The sequence below is a fragment of the Taurulus bubalis genome (genome assembly GCF_910589615.1).
Source record: "Taurulus bubalis genome assembly, chromosome: 13".
NCBI classification, from domain to species: Eukaryota; Metazoa; Chordata; class Actinopteri; order Perciformes; family Cottidae; genus Taurulus; species Taurulus bubalis.
Window position 1 is genome coordinate 22853002 of NC_136601.1, and position 24182 is coordinate 22877183.

The 24182-nt window shown below is 41.0% G+C and overlaps 1 protein-coding gene across 1 annotated transcript; it reads left to right on the top strand.

Moving 5' to 3' along the window:
• Nucleotides 1-12435: 12435 nt before the first annotated feature.
• mmp17b (matrix metallopeptidase 17b) lies at nucleotides 12436-20198 on the top strand (the record flags this gene model as incomplete). The annotated part of the gene is made up of 12 exons (XM_079228886.1): nucleotides 12436-12564; nucleotides 13810-13942; nucleotides 14085-14235; nucleotides 14839-14947; nucleotides 15054-15231; nucleotides 15748-15924; nucleotides 16707-16800; nucleotides 17463-17536; nucleotides 17631-17780; nucleotides 17979-18236; nucleotides 19642-19917; nucleotides 20173-20198. 12 exons carry the CDS (start codon nucleotides 12436-12438, stop codon nucleotides 20196-20198), a joined length of 1755 nt encoding a protein of 584 aa, XP_079085012.1.
• Between the last annotated feature and the right edge of the window lie 3984 nt (nucleotides 20199-24182).

The window sequence follows — 24182 nt, forward strand, 5'->3', positions numbered from 1 at the left end:
ACTGGCACTTGATTTTCCATTGGCGGTAAACTGCTGTCACTGCTTCCTGTACAAAGCAACTGAGATGATTTTATAAATCATTATTTACAGACATTTAGCTGCAGGGACTTTTTCAATCTTCAAGTGGCCCAATAGGAGAACTCCCAATACCCAGATGGACATAGATGCTTCACCTTACTTTGCAACATGCAAAAATAATTTACATGTTAACCTGTTTACCTTGTTTACAACTGACATTTTGGATGAGTTCAACTACTTGAAGTGAATTCCAACTGCTGTCACTGTTTACATACTAAATGACACTATTGACAGAGCACACACATCAGCTATCTCAACTCTCACTTCAACTGGTATTCTGCTGCTTTTCTCTCTATCTCTTGAAGTGAACTGTTATCCTCTGCTTTCAGTGCTTACTTCCACTTACTTCCTTTCAAATTCCACATTTAAACCGGGTAGAACACTTTGGCCCCAAAAAAAGACTTAATTTGGGTCATTGTGGGGAGGAGGGGGTCAAAGGACAAAAGAGACGTATCACTCCATCTTTTCCAATCCCTAGAGGTTGACAGTGTCCTCTCACTGTCAACCTTCTTCCACTTTCAAGAAAAATCAGAATGCCCCACCAGACAATGTTTTGTGTAAGTTCTATCTGTGCAAACAACTACTCATATTTAGTTACTACTAAATAGCTCATTGTGGAAAACAATAAGCTTTTAATTGTATGTTTTGTGTGTGCTCAAAGCTCACCTGTGTGCGCGCGCACGTATCTGTGCACAACGGGGCGGAGAGGTTTTTTGTGTGTGTGTTTTTGAACGATGACAAGCCGGAGTGAGAACAAACCAGTAACGAGACTATTTTTTAAATGTAGGGAGTAGAAAGTACAGATATTTACGTGAAAATGCAAGGAGTAGAAGTAAAAAGTCGTCTGAAAAATAAATACTCCAGTAAAGTATAGATAACCAACATTTCCACTTAAGTAAGGTATTTAAGTAAGTATTTGTACTTCGTTACTTGACACCTCTGAAGATAACAACCGCATAGTGCAATAGATGAAGCAGCACATATTTATACAATAGCATGCCAACTCTGCTCAAGCTATATGAAAAGCTCACTTAGAATTCAATTTGTTTATGTTATAATTTAAGCTTTGATCTAATATCCAAATCTCTATAATCACAAAGTCTTTGCTGACACCAATGGCCATGTGGAACAAGTGGGATTCTTGTGTTTGAACCAGCAGACCCAGCTTCACGTCCACGTTTTGCTCTCTGCTGCCAGGTGGATACAAGGCTTATCTTGGAGACTTTAACCTCCTCAGAGTAAACGCGTCGATAGTTTGAAACAAGGTCTTTCACAGTCCCACACCACAAGTTCATCAATGCAACCTTATAGTTTCTGACAAAGGGTTCCAGACCCAGAAGTGAAACACTATCTCGGTAGTACACCGACAGCTTACCTCCATCACTGGGAACCGATTTGATCCAAGTGACTGACGCGATACACGCAAAAAGCAGCAGACATGCCAGTCTGAAGGAGTGAAGCCCCATCTCATGTCTCCGTGACGTCCGTCCGTCTTTGTCTGCCGACTGGCTGCGGGCAGCAGGTGCATGTGAGTGGGCCAGGTAAAGTGCAGGTAATGTTGCTTCCTGCTAACAGGTGTGTCTCTAATCTATGCCAAGCCCAAACTAAACTTCATTATCCTTTTCCGCCCGGGGAGTGAACTGCTCTACCAGGTACAGCTCATTTTACGGTCCCGTCCCACTGCCTGTGGTTCCAGCGTAAGGTGCAACATGAATGCGCAACAGCGCCATCTGCTGGTGGTGTCGAGTGAACGCGTGTCCTGTCAGGTGTGACTTGAAGACTATACTACATTACACTTCTAGAGTCTAGAGACTCTATATTGCTTCTGTCCATCCGGGGAGAGGGATCCTCCTCTGCTGCTCTCCTGAAACAACCTTTTTTCTCTCTGTTAAATGTTTTTTGGGGAGTTTTTCTGAGCCGCTGTGAGGTCCCGGGACAGAGATGTCGTATGTGTACAGATTGTAAAGCCCCCCCCCCCCAGGATAATTTGTAATTTGTGATTTTGGGCTATATAAAATAAACTGAATTGAATAGAATTGATTAGTTGGTTCATAACCCAATGTTATATTAAAAGGCCTGTGTGGGCGCAACGTTACAACGTTTTAAGTAATTTTAGATGACAGTAAGATTATAGAAATGTACCTACCATGTGGAACGCTGCTTTTATTCTCCTTTAATTGTATACAATTGATTATTTAGGTCTTCAAACTGGTTCAAACACGGCATACAATACTATTTACGCCGTAATTTTCTTTTTACCTTACAGAATGTATTTGTTACAAAATATAAAACCTGTTTTCTATGTAGGGGATGTAGCTCAGTGGTAGAGCGCATGCTTTGCATGTATGAGGCCCCGGGTTCAATCCCCGGCATCTCCATGACCTCCTTTAAGTGCATTTATGTTTTGCTCCCTCGTTCCAGTCGATAACATTTTTTAACTAAAAAACACCCGGATACAACCACACATCATCTTGGGCGCTTCACTAGGAGCTGCCCACTGCTCCTTAAAATACTAAGGATGGGTCAAATTCAGAGAATACATTTTGTATGTATGTAAGATTATGTACTATGACAAATACAGTTTCTTCTTTTTTCTTACATTGTGCTAGTAATAGTATATGATCATTTTAGAGTCAATCTTTATGATTCCAGTCAATCAGCAACAGGGGGCATCAGTTCTTACATGCTCCCGGGCAGAACAGGTGAACGGCCGTTAACAGAAAGGCGTTGGTCGCGAGAATATCAATAACTACAGTCATGAACTTCACAGCGCAGTATCAAACAAAGATGGCCAATAAACAGCGGAAGAGGAAAAGGTCAGAAGAATACAAAAAAGAAGGAATATGATCAGACTGTAACGGGTGTGGTAAGACAGAAGCAGTACGACGGACACACGTAATATTGAACAAAGCTTTATTCCAGGCCGAAGACACAATAGGCAAACAGTCTCGGATCAGCTCTTGTGGAGGAATCCACATGCCAAGGGGCAAGGCGGAGTCTTCCAGCTCAGACGAGGAGGAGAGCTCACCGCGGCGGGAAGGAGGCACAGAAGAACCAGAACCAGGACTCCACGGACCAGACTGTCAGAACTTGCTGCAGTAACAGGAGAGGTTTTCTGAAGGGAATCTGGGCTATAGGGAACACCACTTCACAATCAAAATCAACACAAAGGGAAAATTCCTTGTAGTAGCTTTAGCTGATTGTGTTAATCGGTCAAAATTGAATGTATATGACACCCCTATGTATATATAATACTGTGTTTGTTCTGAGCTGCAGTTAGCCTAAAAAAAACCCCTAGTACATCTGTATAATAATGGAAATGGAAAATTAACAGAAATGTACAGCAAATATATTAGGGCTGACAAATATTCTATAAACAAGCTAAAATCATTTGTTTGTGGAAATTAGGTAATCTATATGGTAATTTTTCAATGTTATTGAATCTATAAGAAAATATTTAACTTGTTGTTGATTATGGGTTACATAGACGTTTTCTGAGCCATTTAATTTGAAAGGAGTACCCCAGGATCGTAAAATCTATTGAATTAAGACCTATTGTATTAATCATCACAGAGTTTTTTATATAATGTGTTTTGTTTTTCAAAGCAAAGTTAAATAGCACTGCTAAAACACATTTTAATTATGTGAAGAACAATTAGTCATCAATGATAACATCGGTAATAAATATGCAGTAGCCACTAAAAAAATGCTGGATTATTTCATGCTACATACTCATATGTCTACCTACGACTGTGCGACTGTCGTAGGTGACAAGTGTTGTCTTTCAATCAGAGGATCGGCTGTTCGATCCCCGGCTCCGCTAGCCATGTCCATGTGTCCTCGAGCAAGACAATAGGCTCGTTCGAGATGAGCCAGTTCTGCACAGAATCGATCACTGGCGATCGTCACGCAATGCATGCCGATTAGATTTGTGTCCGACTTGATCCCGACTTGCTCTGAATTCATGCACACGTGGTCAACTTTAATCCCACGAGAGCAAGCCGGCCGTCGATTTCAGAGCCAGGTGCCGCAGTAGCTCTCCCCCGACTGCGTGGCCCAGTGCATGATGGGAAACGCCACATCAGAGAGCTGATTGGCTCTTTGATCTGACAGCAAACACCACGTGTTGTAGAAAATCCTTATTTTATGTGTAGTTGTACCACTTAACGCTCAATTGTTTACTTTTCGTCTCATGTTTAATCTTAAAACATATCTTGTGTGGTTGTTAATTCAAAATTGTATTTATCCAACACATCTCAAAACCAGTAGTAATGTATTTCACAGGCAGACATAAAAAGATCAAAGGATGCAGCTACACACACATTTCTACATAAATATATATTTACAAACACATATGAATAAATCAAAACGTGATCTGTAAACTACAAGTAGTCAAAAGTTCGGAACTAACAGGAAGTCGTTTTTTCTGTGACTTCCTGTGTTTACTTTGAAGTCAGCTGAAAACTGTCCGACTTGATCGCAGTTTATTGTCAACGCCTCCTGCTGCGGCCGCCTGCTCTCGTCTGGATTCCAGGCGAGGCGCAGCTCTAACGAACGAGCCTAATAACCCCAAATGTCTCCGTAGCTGTGCCTATGGTGTATGAATGTGTGTATGAATGTTAATTAGTCCTGGTGGTCAGGTGGTACCTTGCATTATAGCTCCTCCCATCAGGATGTTAATGGGTGAATGACGACAAGTAGTGTTAAAGAGCTTTGAGTGGTCGGAAGACTAGAAAAGATCTATAAAGTACAGGTCCACTTACCTGGGGGGCGGATTTTTTCCTTGTATGGTCTGTACACCACCATCATTGTACAGTATACAGATACCACTCGAGGTAAGTTGGACAATTAAAAAAAATATTTGGGTTAACTATTTATTTAATCTTTGTTTTCATGAAAAGCCATTAAAGCCATCAACAGGTTTGACCATAAGGTCATATGATCAAATTCCATGTTAAGTCATTTTCAACTCAGAATTGGATCATTCTATGAATGAGACCATGTGTCTCATCATGGCTGTCCTCTCATGTTTGACATCCACAGTTTAACACTTGCTCTCTTTGTGGAGTCTCCTTAACTTCTGCTCTCCTCCACCCAAGGCTCCTCTGGCGGTTTACCACCATCTGACCAGGTCAGCTCTGTCAGACCAGCGTCAGGGCGATCCATTGTCAGTAACAATTTTATTCAGTGACATGCTTGTGCCTGTCAGCTCCGGACTACTGGTTCAACAGATAACCCACCATCAGATATCCACAGACATTTCCACACGAGAAAAAATTATCATGTAATCACAAACTATTGTTCTACTTAACAATTATTGGATAATACAACAAGATATTTTGAGGTTGCAGCTCCAACCATAAAATATCTGAGTGGGTATTGGCCCTTAAAACCCACTATCAGTCAAACTATACAGATGTGTAAAAGGAGACAGTCACTCTGAAGTTAACAGAGACACCATGCAGTCAGAAAAGCACATTTTTGTTGCTGTGGACAACAGCAAGGAGGAACCCCACACAGCCTCAGACACAAAGCTCCATTCATATATTACCATGATCCCCACCCACCCAGCATCCATCACCCATTACCAACAAGTAACCTTTGACCTGTCCCAGCAGCTGCATTTATGAGGAAGTAGCCTGTTGTCATGGTGACAGAGGAAACATGTAATCTCCATTTACCCCAGAAACTTAGATTTGATGTTTTCACATGAACTCATTTTATTTAAAAGAAGCATAGAGATGGATTGTTTTATAGATAATGCATCTTTCACGTCGTCATCTATTCTATATGATAGACCCATGGGGTCCGTGGACTTTTCTCAAGTTCACATTTAGTGTTACTCACCAAAAACTCCTTGATGTTTTTGTCATGTAACTTGTGTACTTCAGTAATAGCACTACTGTGGAACCCAAATGATGATATATTCAGAAACCTAACAAAGTATTTTACGATCTATTCAGAAACCTGTGTTTTGAACCCTAATTCTAATTTCCTGCCAGTTTCCTGTGAAAACGGAAGTAAAAAGAAAAAGGCTGTGCACGTAATGAACAGATATTGACACGTGTTGTTGGTTTTCGTGAGAAAACGCACAGGAAATGAGGAGAAACGTTTCTAGGATATCATACTAAGAAACAAAGTCAAATGGTTCCAGACCCAGAAGTGAAACACTATCTCGGTAGTACACCGACAGCTTACCTCCATCACTGGGAACCGATTTGATCCAAGTGACGCGATACACGCAACAGAGGAGGATCCTCTATCAGGGTGGACAGAAACAATAGATGTCATGTGACCAGAATGAACAACATAACATGCTATGCATATTACAGAAATTATTCATCTAATGAGTAGTAGGCATAATGGAAAAAGTTACAACTTGTAACACCCGGTTAATTGTGTGTGTGTGTGTGTTTCTGTCTCCTGATTGGGTCATTCCCTTCACCTGCCCTCAGCCACGCACATGGGTGTCCCCTGATTATCATTCCCTTCACCTGTGTTTCCCCTCCCCTATATATACTCCCCCACCTTCCCTTGTCGGTTTGTTCGTGTGCGCCACGTCCTGAGCCACCTTTTCCTAGTTTTGTTTCAAGTTTTTTTTTTAAGTAACTTTAAAGTAAAGAACGTTTTGGATTTCCCCCCCCCAAACCTGCTTCTGGTCTCTTCCTTTGCACCTGAGTCTCCGCGCACCACACACTCGGGTCGTGACAGGATGTAGTCTCCGACCGTGGGCCCCAGTTCTCGGCCGGGTTCTGGAGGGAGTTCTGCCGCCAGATGGGGGCTACTGCCAGCCTCTCTTCCGGGTTCCATTCCCAGTCCAATGGTCCGACTGAGCGCTACAACCAGGAGATGGAGACAGGGCTCCGTTGTATGGCCTCTCAGAATCCCACCTCCTGGAGCCAACAACTAGGCTGGGTGGAGTACGCCCATAATTCTCTTCCAGTCTCTGCCACAGTTCTTCTCCCCATTCCAATGTGTTTACGGGTACTTACCCCCTTTGTTTCCAGACCTCGAGGGAGAGATTTCGGTTCCATCCGCACAGGCGCTGGTGCGGCGATGTCATCTTACATGGAGGAGGGCGAGAGCGGCACTGTTTCGGACGTCGGACAACTACAAGAGGGCAGCCGATAGACACCGTACCCCAGCTCCTCGCTACCGGGTGGGACAGAGGGTCTGGCTGTCCACGAAGGATCTTCCCCTTCGTGGGGAGTCTCGCAAGCTTATGCCCAGGTTCATCGGTCCCTTTCCTATCTCCAGGGTAATCAACCCTGCAGCAGTCTGGTTAAAACTCCCCAGAGCCATGCGGGCCCACCCTACCTTCCACGTCTCCAGGTCAAGCCAGTAAGGACCAGCCCACTGGTTCCCGCCCCCTCCACCCCCCCCGGATCATGGACGGCGGCCCAGTCTTCACTGTGAAACGGCTATTGGCAGTTCGCCCCAGGGGTCGAGGTCACCAGTTCTATGGGGGGGGGGGGTACTGTAACACCCGGTTAATTGTGTGTGTTTCTGTCTCCTGAGTCATTCCCTTCACCTGCCCTCAGCCACGCACATGGGTGTCCCCTGATTATCATTCCCTTCACCTGTGTTTCATATATATATATATATATATATATATATATATATATATATATATATATATATATATATATATATATCATTACACTTCCCTTGTCCCCTGTTGGTTTGTCTTTGTTCCTGTGTGTTCATGTGCTCTACGTCCTGTGCCACCTTTTCCTAGTTTTGATTTTTTTTTTTTTTAAGTAACTTTAAAGTAAAGAATGTTTTGGATTTTCCCCCCCCCCAAACCTGCTTCCGGTCTCTTCCTTTGCACCTGAGTCTCCGCGCACCACACACCCGGGTCGTGACACAACTACCAAAGGAAAACCGCAACAGTGGATGTAAAATAGTAATGGTATTGGCAATAGCAATGCAACTCCGGGGAAGAAGCAGAGTTAGTAAAGTGCATTAATTCATCCAGAAGGAAACATGTGTTGCCATCAGTAGAGCATAATATTGATCATGTGTTTCAGGTTAGACTTTTATCAGAATGGCCCTGACAAATGAATCTCATGACCGGTGAATCTACACTGAGGAAAGGCTTTGTGGAAGAGCATCAGTCAGCTCAGACAGAAACTCACCACAAGAATCCGGGTTCCTGCAAATATCAGCCCTACATGTGTTTTTCATACCAGCCATTGTTCCTCAGCAGACAGAGAGCAAATTAGATGTAATGTAATGATCTCAGTGGGACACCTCAGCTGCAAAAAAAGAACAGAACTCAGGAAAGAAAGTATATTAGTATATTGTATTAGTGATAAGATGAATCAGCCTACGGCAACATGGAAAATACGAACTAGTACACCATACACACACACACACACACACACACACATTTGCGCTCTCCAACAGGTTATCTGCTTGATAAGGATATGTTTCTTTTTGTAAAAATGTTAAGAAAAAGAATGTCCTAATGTGGCTACTTTGAGCCTCTAACAGTTGGTCCAATGGCGAAAACACAAAGAAAGGACACGAGAAAAAAGAGGAAACGGAGTGAAAAATTGGAGTCTTAATTTGAGTTTTTAATCCTTGCGTTAAGAGGATTGTGTGTAACATGTCAATGCCGTCATGAGAGGAGATACACATGAACATGCAGATGTTGCACAGAGGGAAACACGCACGCACAAATCTAAACCCATCTTTGCTGTTTACACTCACTAATCCTCCCTGGGTCAAAACGCAGGATTCCAGACTCTCTTCCAGAGAGACAGAGAGTTTAATGTTACGTCAAATCAAAGCGCTTATTTTCATACATTTTTATATTCTTTTGGATGTGCAACTGATGGAAATGGGAATGACAGAGCAGAGTGAGCAAACTGAGGCAGAATCTTCAAAAATAAGAGACTGCTTTTGCAAACGTGCAAACTTCCATTTGTGGCAGTGTGGCAGTGGGTGGGGTAGAGGTTGGGAGTGGGGGCTTAGGAGCTTTGAGAGATGAAGCAAGAGAAGAGAAAGGACCCATCTGTTCCCATAGTGGCAGATAAAGAGAGAGGGAGGAGGAGGACGGATGCAGAGTAGGAGGAGGAGGAGGAGGAAGGTAAGCATTGTCTCGTTAAATTCCATGTGAAGTGTATCTGCTGGACAAGATTTGGAGTTTCAACATTCCATGTAAGTTTATCTGATGTATGCATGTGTTGTATTATGCGTTAGATGTTGAAAGCTAGTGCCAGATGGTGACGATTTTGCATGAGCCACAGGGCAATTGAAATGATTAGTACATTTGTACTTCTATGTACCTATTTATTCTCAAGGGAGAAAAAGGGGTGTTTATGTTTTAGAATCGGTGCAGGACAGAAGCCAGGATTTTAAAAGAAATTAGGTCATACGTCGGAGAATCCTCAACCCTTCTCAGAAGATTTTCTTTTAATCTTTTAAAGTGCAGAGAATCAAACTTAGAATGAGATGTGCTGATTTGTTTAATATATTTATATATATGTAATTGCCTTGGTATTTTACAAAATTAAACCATATTGACTAAATACAATTCTGAAATCAGCCTGTAAAGGTCGTGACCTCAGGGTTCTCAAGCCACAGACAGGAATGGGTGCACTGTTTTGTTTCTCAGTCAAAACACATTTCCAATACATTGACTGAATGTGTTCTGAATATTATAAAAGTTGTCTCTAGTTCAAATGCTCTGGTAAAGAAAGCTGCATGTTGCACATACTGTATTGGTAAGAAATTGTCATTTATTCTGCATTCTTCATTCGGATGGCCATTAATTTACAAAGGGAGGTGAAAGATAATCCAGAGGAAGCTCTGCAACAGTGCTCCTCATACAGTTTGCTTGGGGTCAAAACCAAACCAGAAAACATGTGCCTACCTGTGTGTGTTTCGAAAAGAAGAAAAACATGTCTGTATGTTATAAAAAAGTATTTAATATTACCTTAAATTTAAGAGTGAATGTATCTTGGTCTGTAACAGTCTGTGTACTCCTTTTGACTCTTGCTCTCTACTCTTTTTGCTGCTTTAATCTAATTGCTTTAACACTCCATTCACCCCTCCCTCTCATCCTTTTTGCTCTGCCCCCATGCTTTAACTGAAATGGTATACCCTCTAACTTAATTAAATGAAGCATCTGACTCACACACACACACACACACACACACACACACACACACACACACACACACACACACACACACACACACACACACACACACACACACTCATATCCACTAGTGTATAGCAGTCAGCAGTGCCCTCCCCTCCATGCTTTATGGTAATTTCTATCCATCTCCTGATTGCATCTGCTATATTATCTCCCCGCTGGGAATACAGTATGGATGCTTCCCGCCAACTTCATTCGCTGACTGCTTTAACTCATTCAGGCCATGGTGACATTGAATGTCAAGGTGTTTTTTCCTGATTTTGCTGTGGTAGAATAGAGAGCTTTTCAGGACTGCCACCTCTACGGTTAAAGGTGCTACATTCGAAATGTAAGGCATTAATGTAGCAGCAAAAAACTATCTCTATGAAACAATTTAGGGGATGTCGTCCTGAGCAGAGAAGGAAGTCACCCTCTGTGTTTCTAATGTTTTATCCAAGCTTCTCTGCTTTGTGTATGTAGCTCTGTCAGCACTGATGTTGTTGTTGCTGTTTGTGCTGCTCGTGCTGTTAGCACCGTCAGCTTATAGCCGCCTGCTTAGCCGTCACCATGTTGAGACCTGTATAGAGCCAATCCCTCAATCATAGTTCTGAATTTAGAAATGAGTACCTGTTAAGGTTTGGTTGCGTTTACTCACTGAAGGTAGGCAGCTGTAATCAATATTTTGTTTGTGTTGTGGCAATATGAAAACAATGTGACAATGTGTGTAGTGATCTACTGGATCTGCAGCTCCCCTTGCTGCATAGAGCTGTACACTGAGTTTCAGCTCATTGTTTAGCTGTACAGCTACAACTTTACTGTACTGGGTCACTCTTACCATATCAGCAGCAGGCAGCTGTTTTAGAGAAAAACTACCAAAACCCATCATAGGGCCTTTCTCCCTATAGCGTTTTTTTCTGGCAGAAACAAACCCCACAGGGCAATGGGGAGTGCTTCATTTCAGCATTTTATCGAAAAAGAGCATATATGACAACTATATCTTGACAACAAATCAGCACTCTAAGCAGTGTTGTATGATATGACTAGCATCACCTTTTTGGCCGACTATCACTTTATTTGACATGGTTCTCCTTAATAGCGTTGGTTTCGTGTCTCACATTGGGAACGCCCACGGCGGGACATCATCAGAAGCTCCTATTGCATTCTGCCAGGCAGGACTGGCTTGTAATTAGGCACATCAGGGTCAAGGAGGGGGACGCCTCCCTGTATCAAATGGCTTGACGCTGCCAGTCAAAAACCTCTTCGGTCACTCAAGGTCTGCTCAGTTATTAGAGGGTTACCGCTCATACTAATCTGTCACCAAACAGTAGTAAATCAATAAAACAATAGAAAAATAAAACAACCTTTGCAGGTCCCTCATTCCCCAGAAGGAGTGACTACTTTCCGTGTCCCGTCCACGCCACGTCCCGTCTCACTGAGCCCAAGAGTGTTTGTGAAATGCACCGAGGCAGCTATGGGACCGTTCAGGAGGCGGGGGGGTCCGAGTTGCCTCGTACATCGACGATGGGCATATTGTGTTCTACTTCCTTGTCAGACCATCTCCTTTATAGGCCTATTTATAGACTCAGCTCAGGCCAGAGTGAGGCTGACTGAGGTCAGAGCATAGAACCCTGAGATCAGAGATATCTACACACACTGAGTCTCGTATTATATTCAACAAGAAAGAGGTCATATGCGACCTAACCACAACAGGTGTGAAACAACATAACACACTGAGAAGCACAGTAGTATTGTTTCCCCATCACAATGGTGAAAAACAAATGTCAAACCATGGAGGACCCTGTGAAGCCTTTTTGATGAAAAGCTGAGATAAAGCAGCCTGTCAGTACTTTTCTGCCATTAAATACATTATATGGGCACCCACCCTTAGAGGCTATAGCTAGTGAACACAGTGTGGCATTTAGCAGCTAAAGAGATACATATTTTTCTTCAGGAGTTGGTAGAGACAATTGTTATCAGGAAGACACAAACACAAATTCAAATGAATGATAATATTTTTACACTTATTATCCTTAATCTTCATGCCTTCTTTCAGATAATCCCATTTCCATTGCTATTTCCTGCAATTTGTTTCCAAATTTTCTTTTTCTTTCTTTTACTCTAGGGAATGGAAAATCATCCCACACAACATTGAATTTACAAACAGTGTTTCTGTTAAGTAATTAATTTAAGCAAAAGATTATGCAGCCAAGATGAAGATGTGGATTATTTTTCTGTGCCTGAGCATTGGATGTATGCAACATGCTTCCTCTGCTGAGACAACCCCCACACCCTCCCCTGCACCAGTGACACCCACTGAAGATGAGGCCACCCAACTTGTGGTAAAAGAGCGTTTGTTCATGAACATTTATAGGGGGCGACTGCAAATGTTGAAATACATTGGTTACAGCGACTTGTGAATCACCTCAAGAAACATCATCTTATTTTTATCAACTCATTTGAAGAACACATACATAAACAGCCTTTATATCAATTAGCACTAACAGAAGCAACACGAGTGGTAGGTGACGTATTGGACCGTGAGTCTGGATTTGGATTTTGGGTCTTAAGTAGTCTAACTTACCGGATGATGTTACTAAAACTGATCAGTGCACTTAATATAGACTATTTCATGGATAAAAGTCAAGGCAATTAACTAACACCCCTAACATATTTTGCACACACATCATAAAAGTTAATATCGTTAACAATAATTACCTGTATGTCGCTCAATGCTTTTAGTGCCGACAACATGACTAAGTCATGGTGTCAGCTGGAGGCAAGACAAAGGAAAGGAGCCTAATAGGAATCACCTCAGAGTTGTAGACTAAAGTTACACCTCAAATATGGTTCCGTTGTTTAATGTTAACTTTCTAAAACTAAAGTAACACTCGCAGTCCCGGAGAGTGAGCGACTGTCCATATTCAGAAAAATATGTATAATCTTTAGCCATTGTGGAAAAACCAGCCAACAATACTTCCGAGTTCCGAGTGTAAGCTAACGGTTTCATAGAATTATTCAGCCTTTAGTCCTTCCCCATCCACAAAGATATGTCATATTGTTTATCCAACTATCAGGAAAGAGATCTATACATTAGTTTTCCCTCCCTCCATGAAGTTGATGTTCAGTATTGCTAAATAGTTGTAGAGAGGTGTTGATTAAACGTTATGATCATTTAGGCTGTTAAACTGTACAGCATTATACAGTGAGGACCATAGTGCTATAGTCATTCATTTGGTTTGTTGGATTCATACATTTAAAATATTAGGGATGGGAGCTTTGTATGAAACCAAACTTATTTGTTTTATCTTCAAGCAAATTTCGGTATATCCATGCAACCCAGTTTTCCACAAATACATCAATATAATACTTTGCTAAATAAGTTTGAGAAGAAATGTAATGGCTGGCTTGATTACATTAGTTGATTACAATGCCAACCAGTGTACCTTAGTCAAGTGCCTTGAGTTGATTAACCTTAGAAAGCTCATAGCTTCAGTATGAGCAGTTTATAGAAGCTTTCCATGGATGTTTCCTCAGGTCTACCACATGCCACTGTATTTAGATTCCCTGCTTTTCTCTACTCATAGGACTGGTTGATGAAGTATGGCTACCTCCCACCCTCAGACCCCTCCACTGGTCAGCTGCAGGCATGGACAGCTGTTACTAACGCCGTCAAGGCAATGCAGAGGTTTGCAGGCCTCAAAGACACTGGAATTGTCGGTAGGGGTTACAGACAGTGGCTGTGAAAAGCTGTATGCTTTGCTTTTAAGATCAAACATGCTCATATTCAGGCTAATCCTTCTTGATTCTATACGTGACTCGTTGAGTCTGCTCTGGTTCCTCTGTGCATTGGTGTATTCAGATGAGGAGACAATGGTGTTGATGAACAGTCCACGCTGCTCCCTACCTGACCAGGACAACGCATCCAAATCAACGGCCAACCAAGAAGGGAGCAACATGAGAAGAAGGAATAGAGCCGTCTCCATGTGGACACGCAGGAATATTAACTGGAGGTTGGATGAGATTACATTATTGTAATTTACACCAAATTATGATCTGGTAAACTGGAACAAACATGATCATTTTGTATATTTAATTAGGATGGTTATTTATTTGCTAGGGCTGGTTATTGTTTAAAAAATGGACAATACAGTGCCATACCAGTAGCTTTAAAGTTATACCATACCAATAGAGAAGGCTACTTTATTTGATTCTTTTTTCCCCTTAATACCCGTCATCTGAATGGAAAAGATTCAGTTGCGTGAATTACCTCCAGAATTTTTTTCAGACATGTGGTTCAGCCATACCCTTGAACATTTTGGTGGCATCGCTACACACTGAACTGCCAACTGTGTCAAATACTCTGCATTCACTTAACCACAGCACAGACTGTATGGGTCTTTTTTATGTCTTTTCTAGATCTGGGTACAAAAGGAATTAAATGCAGGTATAGTTTGACTGTAAAGGTGTTTATACTACTTGGTACTGGAGTAGTTCAGTCAAAACTTTTAGGGCTATCGAGTACCGATACCCAGCCCTATTGTTAATGGACCCACATTTATTTGCTTCAAGTCATCTTTAACTGGCTATGGTCTTTCCCTCTGTTACATTCTTAGGTTGCGTTCATACCCCTCGTCTTCCCATCTGTCCCGGGAAACAATCCGCTCACTGGTCTTTTATGCTTTAAGAGTGTGGGCAGAGCCAACCCCCTTGGAGTTCCATGAAGTTAGTACATTTGACTGAAAGATGATCAATATTAGTCCCCTACAGAGGGACCCCTATAGAGTCTGGATAACCGGCAGACATACTTTCTATTGCCCACTCACTTCAGGTGGGAAGCCCAGAGTCAGCTGACCTGCAGGTAGACTTCCTCCATGGTTACCACGGTGATGGCTATCCCTTTGATGGGGCAGGAGGTGCAGTCGGCCATGCTTTCTTCCCATCAGACACGGCCCGGGCAGGAGGAGTTCATCTGGATGCAGAGGAGGAGTGGAGCTTCAGACAGCCAGGTGGAACAATGTTAAGACATCTCTTGCATCTTTAAATAGTATTACATGGTTACATTATTCCAGGCTCTAACCAGACTCTGCTGCTATTCCTATTCTATCAACTTGTATGTTTTATGTATGCTAAAGAGTACATGGTTGCACAGTCCATGCTCTATGGACTTTGTACAATGGATGCTTATTGGATTGTCATGAAATGTGCGAATGATATTCCAGACAATTGTCATCATTACATGGTTTTTTCCACATGCACACTTTACTGCAAGATTCTAAGAAACGCAACACTGTCATTGTGTTTTGTGTTCTGTCCAACAGCTCTATCTTGTGGCGTGTAATGAACACTGCATCCTTTAGTAGCTACTAGCAGGGCTTTTGGCAAATTCAGACATTGCCCCCATCACAATCACCCCTGACCCAAAGTGAAAGATGTGATTGGATATTAGAACACACCTACACATTCAAATGTGCTCATTGTTCTCTTTATCTGTCCTTTTCTTCTCCTTTTTTCTTCCTCCCCAGCTTCTGAGGGTACTGACCTGTTCACAGTGCTGGTGCATGAGTTTGGCCATTCTCTGGGCCTCGCCCACTCCTCATCTCGCCACTCGGTGATGAGGCCGTACTATCAGGGTCCTGCCGGAGACCCTCTCCACTACCACCTGGGGCCTCAGGATCTGGAGCACATAACCCAGTTCTATGGTAAGGCTTTTGGTCCCAGCAAAAAATGACCTTTTTTATGACTGAGTTTAAAAAGTCTGAATTTAGGGTGTAAAAAATATAAATCATGTTTGGTCACATGATGATTAATCCTGGTCATGGTAGGCATATGATGAGGCACATATTGCAAGAACCAAATTGCATTACAACATTGTTCGAGAAAGAAGACCTTTTGACTTCATTATGACTTAAAGTTGGGGTAGCATTGGAGAAACCAACAAGAATAAGTTACATTTTGACCCAGTGTTGCCAACTCTTCAAGCCTTTCCTTTGGCTCCGCCTGCCAGCCCACTGGTCTAGCCTTGTTCTCGGTCTCATTCACATGAATGGATGGAAGGAAAACTATTCAAGTGTCCTACTGGGAAGTTTATTTACCTACAAAATAAAATATATTGTGCCACAAACGTCTCTTTTGCAATGTAAGTCTATAGGAAAAAGTATGTCTGGGCCCAATGGTATCACATGATAGACTTGGAAATTGTAATTCCACTGTTTGACTACTTAGTAAATTTAGCTTCAAAATCTGGCACTCGTCCTAGGAGCTTGGATTATAGATCATGATGACATCATTTTACAATTTTTAATCCATTGATCACTGAGAGACAGTTTAGGATATTTGGAGAAATCATTAATTACTTATTAGCAAAACAGAAAACAATTGGTGTGTGGTCACCACAACAAACACTAGTTACTGCTTCATCATTACTGTCAACAGTGTAAAGCTACTTCATTGCCATTAGATGTAAATACATTTTTGGATTTAGGTCAAAGGAACCAGCTGCTGGCCACTGATGCTCCTCGCCTCGCCCCAGAGCCTCAGCCGCGCCACAAGAGCCGCCACCATCATCATAGATATGGGTATGACTTACAAGACTAGATAGATTAAAACATATTTTTAGTTTGGAGCCATACTGTATAGGAATGCACCGATCCAACTCTTTCAGTCCCAATTCTGATACCGGTATTTTGGCGTTTGGCGAAATCGAGTACCGATCCATTGCCAGGGTTTAATGAATAATAAGATGCATGTGACTGGAATCATTCAGTCAGGCAACATCAGACTTGACTTAGATATTGCTTTGTAAAACAAAATATAACAAATAAATACAAAGATATACATTTAGTGAATCGTTACTTATTATTAGAATAATGAGAATAATTTACACCAGTACATAAAGTACACCAGGAACTTTGTAATTTTTTTTTAATTAAAATTAAAATTCCAGCATTAAATGTGTATAGTATATAAACAAATGTATTCAATCCAATAACAAAAAGAGGATCTGGATTACAAAAAATTATGAAAATAAAAAAGATTTAACTATGAATTCTAGTCCTTATAGTCATTTTAGTCACAATATTGTATAGATTTAGTCACAGTTATTGTTTCGCCCTCGTCACATCTGAATAAGATAGGTAAAGATTAAAAAAGATTAAGTATTGACTAAAGGTGTTTTTATCTTTCCCAATGACGGTATAAAGCTCTTTTCGCATGTCTTCTGTATGTTTTCTCCCTTAAGCCCTTCCATTGATCGCTGTAACACCAGTTTTGACGCTGTGGCTAGGATCCGAGGAGAAACCTTCTTCTTCAAAGGTCTGAATACGCCACAAATTCATTCCTCAATAAAAGACATTATTAAGTAGTTTGTCACGGTGAAAGCTGTCTCTTACATTCTGTCGTCCTCCAGGTCTGACCATGTGGCGAGTCAATGCTGGAGGCCTGGTATCGGGTCGCGGGGCTTCAGTCAGAAGGCTGTGGAAGGGTCTACCTCCTGACCTCTCTCGGCTTCACGCTGTGCTGGAGAGACAGTCAGATCATGCCATCATCTTTATTAGTGGTATGATCCAATCATGTTCTTACAGTATGAATGTTATGCATGTATGAATACATTAATCAGTTACTGAGCCAATTACTAAGCTTCTCTGAAACCATCTGGATCAATTCAATACATTTTCCGAAGTAATACTATTGGCCATTCACAGATAGAATTTTATTTGATAGCTCACTAACTTCTCCAGGTCATGTCTTGCTGAAGGTTCCCAGTTCTGGCTGTTCAGGGATCTGTCCCTACAGGAAGGCTACCCTCAGCCCCTATCTGCCCTCAGGATGGGGGTGAGTTTAGCTGCAGCAGATGAGGATGAGGAGGAAACGGCAGGCAGGTGGGGCCTAATCTGGGACCCAGAGCAGGGCCCCATGTGGGGGCCCATGGGAGACACTGAGGGAGAGAATCAAGAAGACAAATGGACTCAGCTGCTCAGAGAGGGTGTCAGTGGCATAACCAAAGACAACGATGGTGAGGGCAGCAATCAGATTTGTGGTTGTGTTTTATTTTAGATATGTCTATCCTGATGTCGGACCAGATGACCTCCCAGGTTTGAGTTTCATCTCGTTTAGCTTTCTGGCTTCAACACTGTTCTGGTTCATTTCCACCGCTGTCATATCAACGTTTCAGAGAGAAAGCTGTAAAAAGCCACTGGACAAAACCTGCTCAGCAGCAAAAAGCCGACAGACAGTTAGAGACTAGCGGGTGAACATAGTGCACCATTTTAAAGTCAGCATGTTTCTTAAAAGTTGGTGGAAACCAACTAATGAGTTAAAAGAGAATGAATGAATGACTTACGTCAATCATTTCGACACAAACACGACTTTAAATAAGGAACTGCTATAACCCCTTACACTAATCCATGACCAGAGGTTTTACATGAGCACGGTTTTATCTACAGTATAGGACCCATAATAAAGTTGTGCAACATCTTTATTATTATTCTTTTGTGTAATAATTAACAAATTAGAAAGCATGATATGCAGTTGGCCACTGGCAGTTCATTTGTGTCGACACGGATCACACATTTAAAGAGATTGTGTGATTTTTGACAATGGAAATTGATGTATGTATCAAAGCACATGTGAAAAATGTCAGATATAGTTCAGATCAAGGAAAGAAGATGAATCATGAGATGCAAGAAAGGGAGGAAGAGGGAGGAAAAGCAAGCAAGCACTTTGAATCTGAAGCAAATCTATGCGTTGCGTTACTCGCTTTACTTTACTTGATTTACTTTACTCGCTTTACTTTACTTGATTTACTTTACTCACTTTACTTTACTTGCTTTACTTTACTCGCTTTACTTTACTTGATTTACTTTACTCACTTTACTTGCTTTACTTTACTCGCTTTACTTTACTCGCTTTACTTTAATTGCTTTACTTGCCGTCCCCCATGGAAGAAATAACCACTATTTCTGCTTTGTACCAGTCCCGAACAAATGTCGGAACATCAAACGTGTCTGGGTTCCTATTATCTGTAGTCGCACACAGCGACTATCAATTTATCCTCCATAGTTTCTGATAGAACAACGGTAGGATGTCAGTGATGACATGCGTAGCATCTCAACAATGAGAGGCTTTCGCGACACAGCTGCACGCACATTTTGCATTTACTTCATTCTCTTCTTTCGCTTCTTTCGTTTCATTTGCTTCATTTGCTTCATTTGCTTACTACTTCATTGTGCATTACTAGTGTCCTTTTGCGTCTTTGCATTGACTTTATATGTTTACTTGCGAAAAAAATTTGCTCCGCTTTTGGTGTGTGCTTTTGGTGTGCATTACCCAGACTAAAAATACATTGTTTATAGAATATTGCAAAACAGTCAAAAACATGGAGGTTGTTGTTTGTGAAAACATCTACCCATCTTCTCCAGGCTTTGTCTACCTCTTCAAAGGAGGCTCCTACTGGAAGTTCGCATTTCCAGGCTCCTCATTGCAAGACGGATACCCACGATCCTCTACTGCAGACTGGCTTGACTGCCCTGACTCTTCCTCATCCACACCTGTGGTGGACGACCTCTCCTTGTCTCTGTCTCCGCCTGCAGGAAGACAGGAGCTCAGGGAGAGATGGACGGAGAAGAAAGAGGAGGAAGGAGGAGGAAGGAGGGGGGACCTACATGGATATAAACATAAAGACATACGGGACAAAGGTACACACAGATGCACTTGCCATAATGGAGCTCCCGGTGGCAAGACGACATCTGTTATTGCTGCCTGCCTGCTGAGTACATGGACACTGTTGGCTATTTCAAGCTGCATAAGACAATAACAATCCTCTTTCTTTCTTTTATTGAGGAAGGAGGGCTGAATAGAGAATAGAAATGTATCTACATTCACCATGTGCATTCACTACATGACTGCTGACCATTACCCCTAATTTCCGCTCTTCTCTCTTGTGGGCTCAGTACAAAGCTGGAGTCAGGATGTGTAAGGATAGTAAAACCTGGCAACCTCATTCTGATGACAAGAGTCCTGCTGTTGATTGCCAAGGAATACAGAAGCTCCAACCCATGATTCACCCTAAAACCACCAATAATTAGGACCCTTGCACTGACAACCTATTGTATTTGTAGGAATTATTATTATTCTCTAGCAAGAAACGCACTTTTGGGGGGCTTTATCATATCCCAAAAGTTGTTAAATTTTACATGCATATCAAGACTGGTGAAAAAATTTATATTTTGTGGGTCTCACATTTGGGTATAAAAAAATGTCTCTATAGCGCCCCCTAGAAAGTTTTTTATGTTCAAAAGCCAATGCTTTTTGCCCCCTATGAATTTGATCCATTCTTGTAGCTTCAACTGAACAGTTTGAAAAATAGGTCAAATGTACTCAGGTTTAGTGAACATTTGATTGCAGAACTTTTTAAAGCCTATTTTTACTCTGTCACTTCTACTTTAATTCAAGTAAAGATTCTATGTATTTCTACCATACTGCTATATTTGTTGTTGTTGCATGTTGGAACATAACTCAATGGAAGTTGTGAAATAGTTGTGTTATTTTTTTCCAAGCTGAATATTCTATCCTGGTCACGTGCACAGATCAATACATGTATTATCAAACTGGGACCTCTCAGAAACTTGGCCTTGGCAGCTTTTGCCCCTCTAAGGAGTACGAATAAACATGAATCAGTAAGCTGCCTTCTATACATGCAGTCTGGGCAGCATACAGAGTTTGGCTGGTGGAGACGTGTTCAGATATATTTCTTCAGGGTCAGTGTGAAGTTAATGATGCTTGTCAAAGATCATCTGAGACATTATCCCCAATAGCATCCAGTTTAGTGAGCAGGACTCACTATCAGCCTGTGAACTCAATCAACAAATCAACCAGGATGGATGGAGGGGAAAGAGAATGAATGCATGAATGAATATATACTTTATTAACCCCCAAGGGGAAATTTGGTGTTGAGTAGCAGCAATTTAAAGACAGAAAATAAGATATCAAACCAGCAGGGATGAAAGATATATACAATAATAATACTAATAAAATAAAATAAAAATATCTGGGGTGAAAGAAAAGCACAGTATTAATTTAGGAATTAAATTAAATTTAAACAGTAGAATTGCAAAAGTGCAAATATGTATGTATGTGTATATTAAGTGTGTGAGGTGTAAATAAACAATCAATAACAAACAATATGCAAAAATATTGCAAAAATGCAAATTATGTATGTCATGGTTAAGGTTTATTATAATCCTATAAATCAGACAATAGAGACCATGTGTTCATCTCATTGTGTTGTTATGAAACCCCTCACATTGTTAAACACTGCATGTAGAGCAGACTTAGCCACGTGTCCATTCACACATTCCTATGTGCATTTCGAAGTATCGCTTCAGGAAAGCTGTACGTAAACAGCCATGTGCCAACTTCTGTTCAAACTACTGTCGCCCAGTTTATTCGCTCCGAACCAGTTGATGGAAATGCACCCTATTCACTTTTCTTCTTTTGCGACTTTTCAACATTTGAATAAATACATTTGAATAAATACATGGCTCCCGTGAAACTGTTCAGAGCTGAAGAGTTTGACTCCAAAAATGAGATCTTCACTGTGTCTTCTCGAGAGGGAACATGTTTATTCCCAATAAATAGATTATACTAATTCTGCAGACCCCAAGTGGCCAATAATACAATAAATGCAGCTTTAAAGTTATTTATTTATCTTTTTTTATTTGAATAAGTTGTCTTTTAAATAATGCATGAATACTTACGCCTAAATATAAACAGAATATATCATTTTTATATGGTACCAATATTCAAATTCACATGTGTCACTTTTTACATTTCTTTTGCAGTTTTGATCAAGTAAAAAAAGATGTTGATGTTGACCTCTTATCAAAAAAAGCTATAGGCATTCACATTCCAAAATGAGAGATAGGATATGATTGTTTCTAACTACATGCTTTCCACTCGACGGCCTGTCCGTTTCTAGCACTGGAGACTGAGCCCTGACTGATGAGAACATTGGGTGCATCCCAAGTCTCTTAATTGTTGTTTCCTCGCACCTCGCTTGAACAGGAAGTTGTTCTGCGTCGCCATATAGACGGCTGTCCCAAAGCTCTGAGGAGCGAGGAGAGAGGAGGGATCTCGGAGGAGCCATGATCGAGGAGCCACAGGAGCTGGTCGAATTCTCTAAACGCAAAGGAAAGGAGCTTCAATGCTTCCTAACTTAGCTCCTTTAGCATAGGAAACACCGGACAAACTGAGCAACAGAGAAGAATGGTATACATTACAATGTTCTGTACTGAGCCATAGCGTGCATAGAAAGCTACTGATGTTGTCATTTGCCATTAGAAGCTTTCATTAGAGGCATTTAATAGAGAGTATTGCAGTTGGTTTCTGCTATGATGCACATGCTTCTGGGACCTTTTGATCCCTGAAGATGTTTTTGTCCAGTTATTTTGCAGAGAACTGTACAATCTAACTTTTTTATCAGATATAAGATTACACCACATGGTTATGATCACAATGACATTTTCTTTCTTAAAGGATTTAATAAAGGGAATGCTTTAAAAGTGTGATGTTTTGTCAAAGCATATTCATCATGTTGCATCAAGATGGAAGAGCAGGCACAGCAATATCTCCATAGCTTCAGTAGTATTTATATTGTGGTTGTTTTCAAAGAATATTCTTCTTTTTGTGCAAATGTCAATCCATAAAATGTCTATCCATAATAAAGTTAAAAATAAGGTCTTGAAACATTTTATTCATTCATTTATTTTAGTTACAATATATCAGTAGATCAGTATTGTTAGAGATAAATAAACTGTTTAAGGAGAAGCTTCTGTGATTATTTTGTGCGTACGCATTGCAACAACAGCTGGTTGTTGTAACAGGGCTCAGTTTCAAACCTTCACTGTTGCAATATGTGGAATGTGGAATAGTATTTTGACTATTGACATTCATGAGTGAAGACCAATTGTAAGATTTAAATCCACACTTTGGGTATTGTTAATATATGTTAAAAATCCTATTGATATTAATACCTTTGATAATATCAATGATTTAGTTTTCATACTTGCTAATAAGCAAACACGGCAATGTCCGATCCCAACACCTTGCTTTATTTGCTCGTCAGCTGCCATCAGGATTTCCTACTGTCCTTATCTTCTAGCTTAGCCTCATGGCAGGGGCCTATTTCTCGTACCTGGCTTACTGAGTTAGCTAGCTAATTTTCAGGAGAATTTTTATATTTTATTTTATTGTAGAACATGATTAAAGTGATCGTGATAAGAATATAGAGAATCATACACAATGTCTTTTCACTGCTTCAATCAGCAGAGACATTTAAATATATATAATCTGATTGATATGGGTGATGAAGCACTTAAAATTAGCCAATACATTTTCCCAACACTGACGCATTTAACTTGTCTGATATATTTGCGATGCTTGTGTCTCGCAGCGGGCTCGGTGTTAAGCTGCGTTCACACTGAAAACGTTGCAAACGCGTTGCGAATATTCACAACGCATTTGCTGTGAATGAAGGTATTGACTTCCTCATGTGCCTTCATGATCATCTCCTGCTTCTCAGTAGAGAAATAAAAAAAGGTTCCTCTGAGTTTATTTGCCATTGTACTGTTAGAACATCGTGGTGTCAGTGCTTATTATCCTTTCTGAAGAGGAACGGGCACGCGCATTTATCCAGATGACTGACGTCTGGTTAGAATTAACGAGACTGTTTCAGCACGGATCTTCCGTGGAGAAACTGAGTTAGCCTGACTTCAATCATCTCGCTAATTTAAATGGATAATAGGACATTTGCTCGACTTTGTTGAGCCAGGTACGAGAAATAGGGCCCTGGTCGTGAAATAGTCACAAATTGCAATCTACTGACAAATCTAAAAATAATAATAATAATTGTGTCCCTGTACAATTTGTCATTTTTTGTGCGACACGCTTTGTGTGCTGAGCG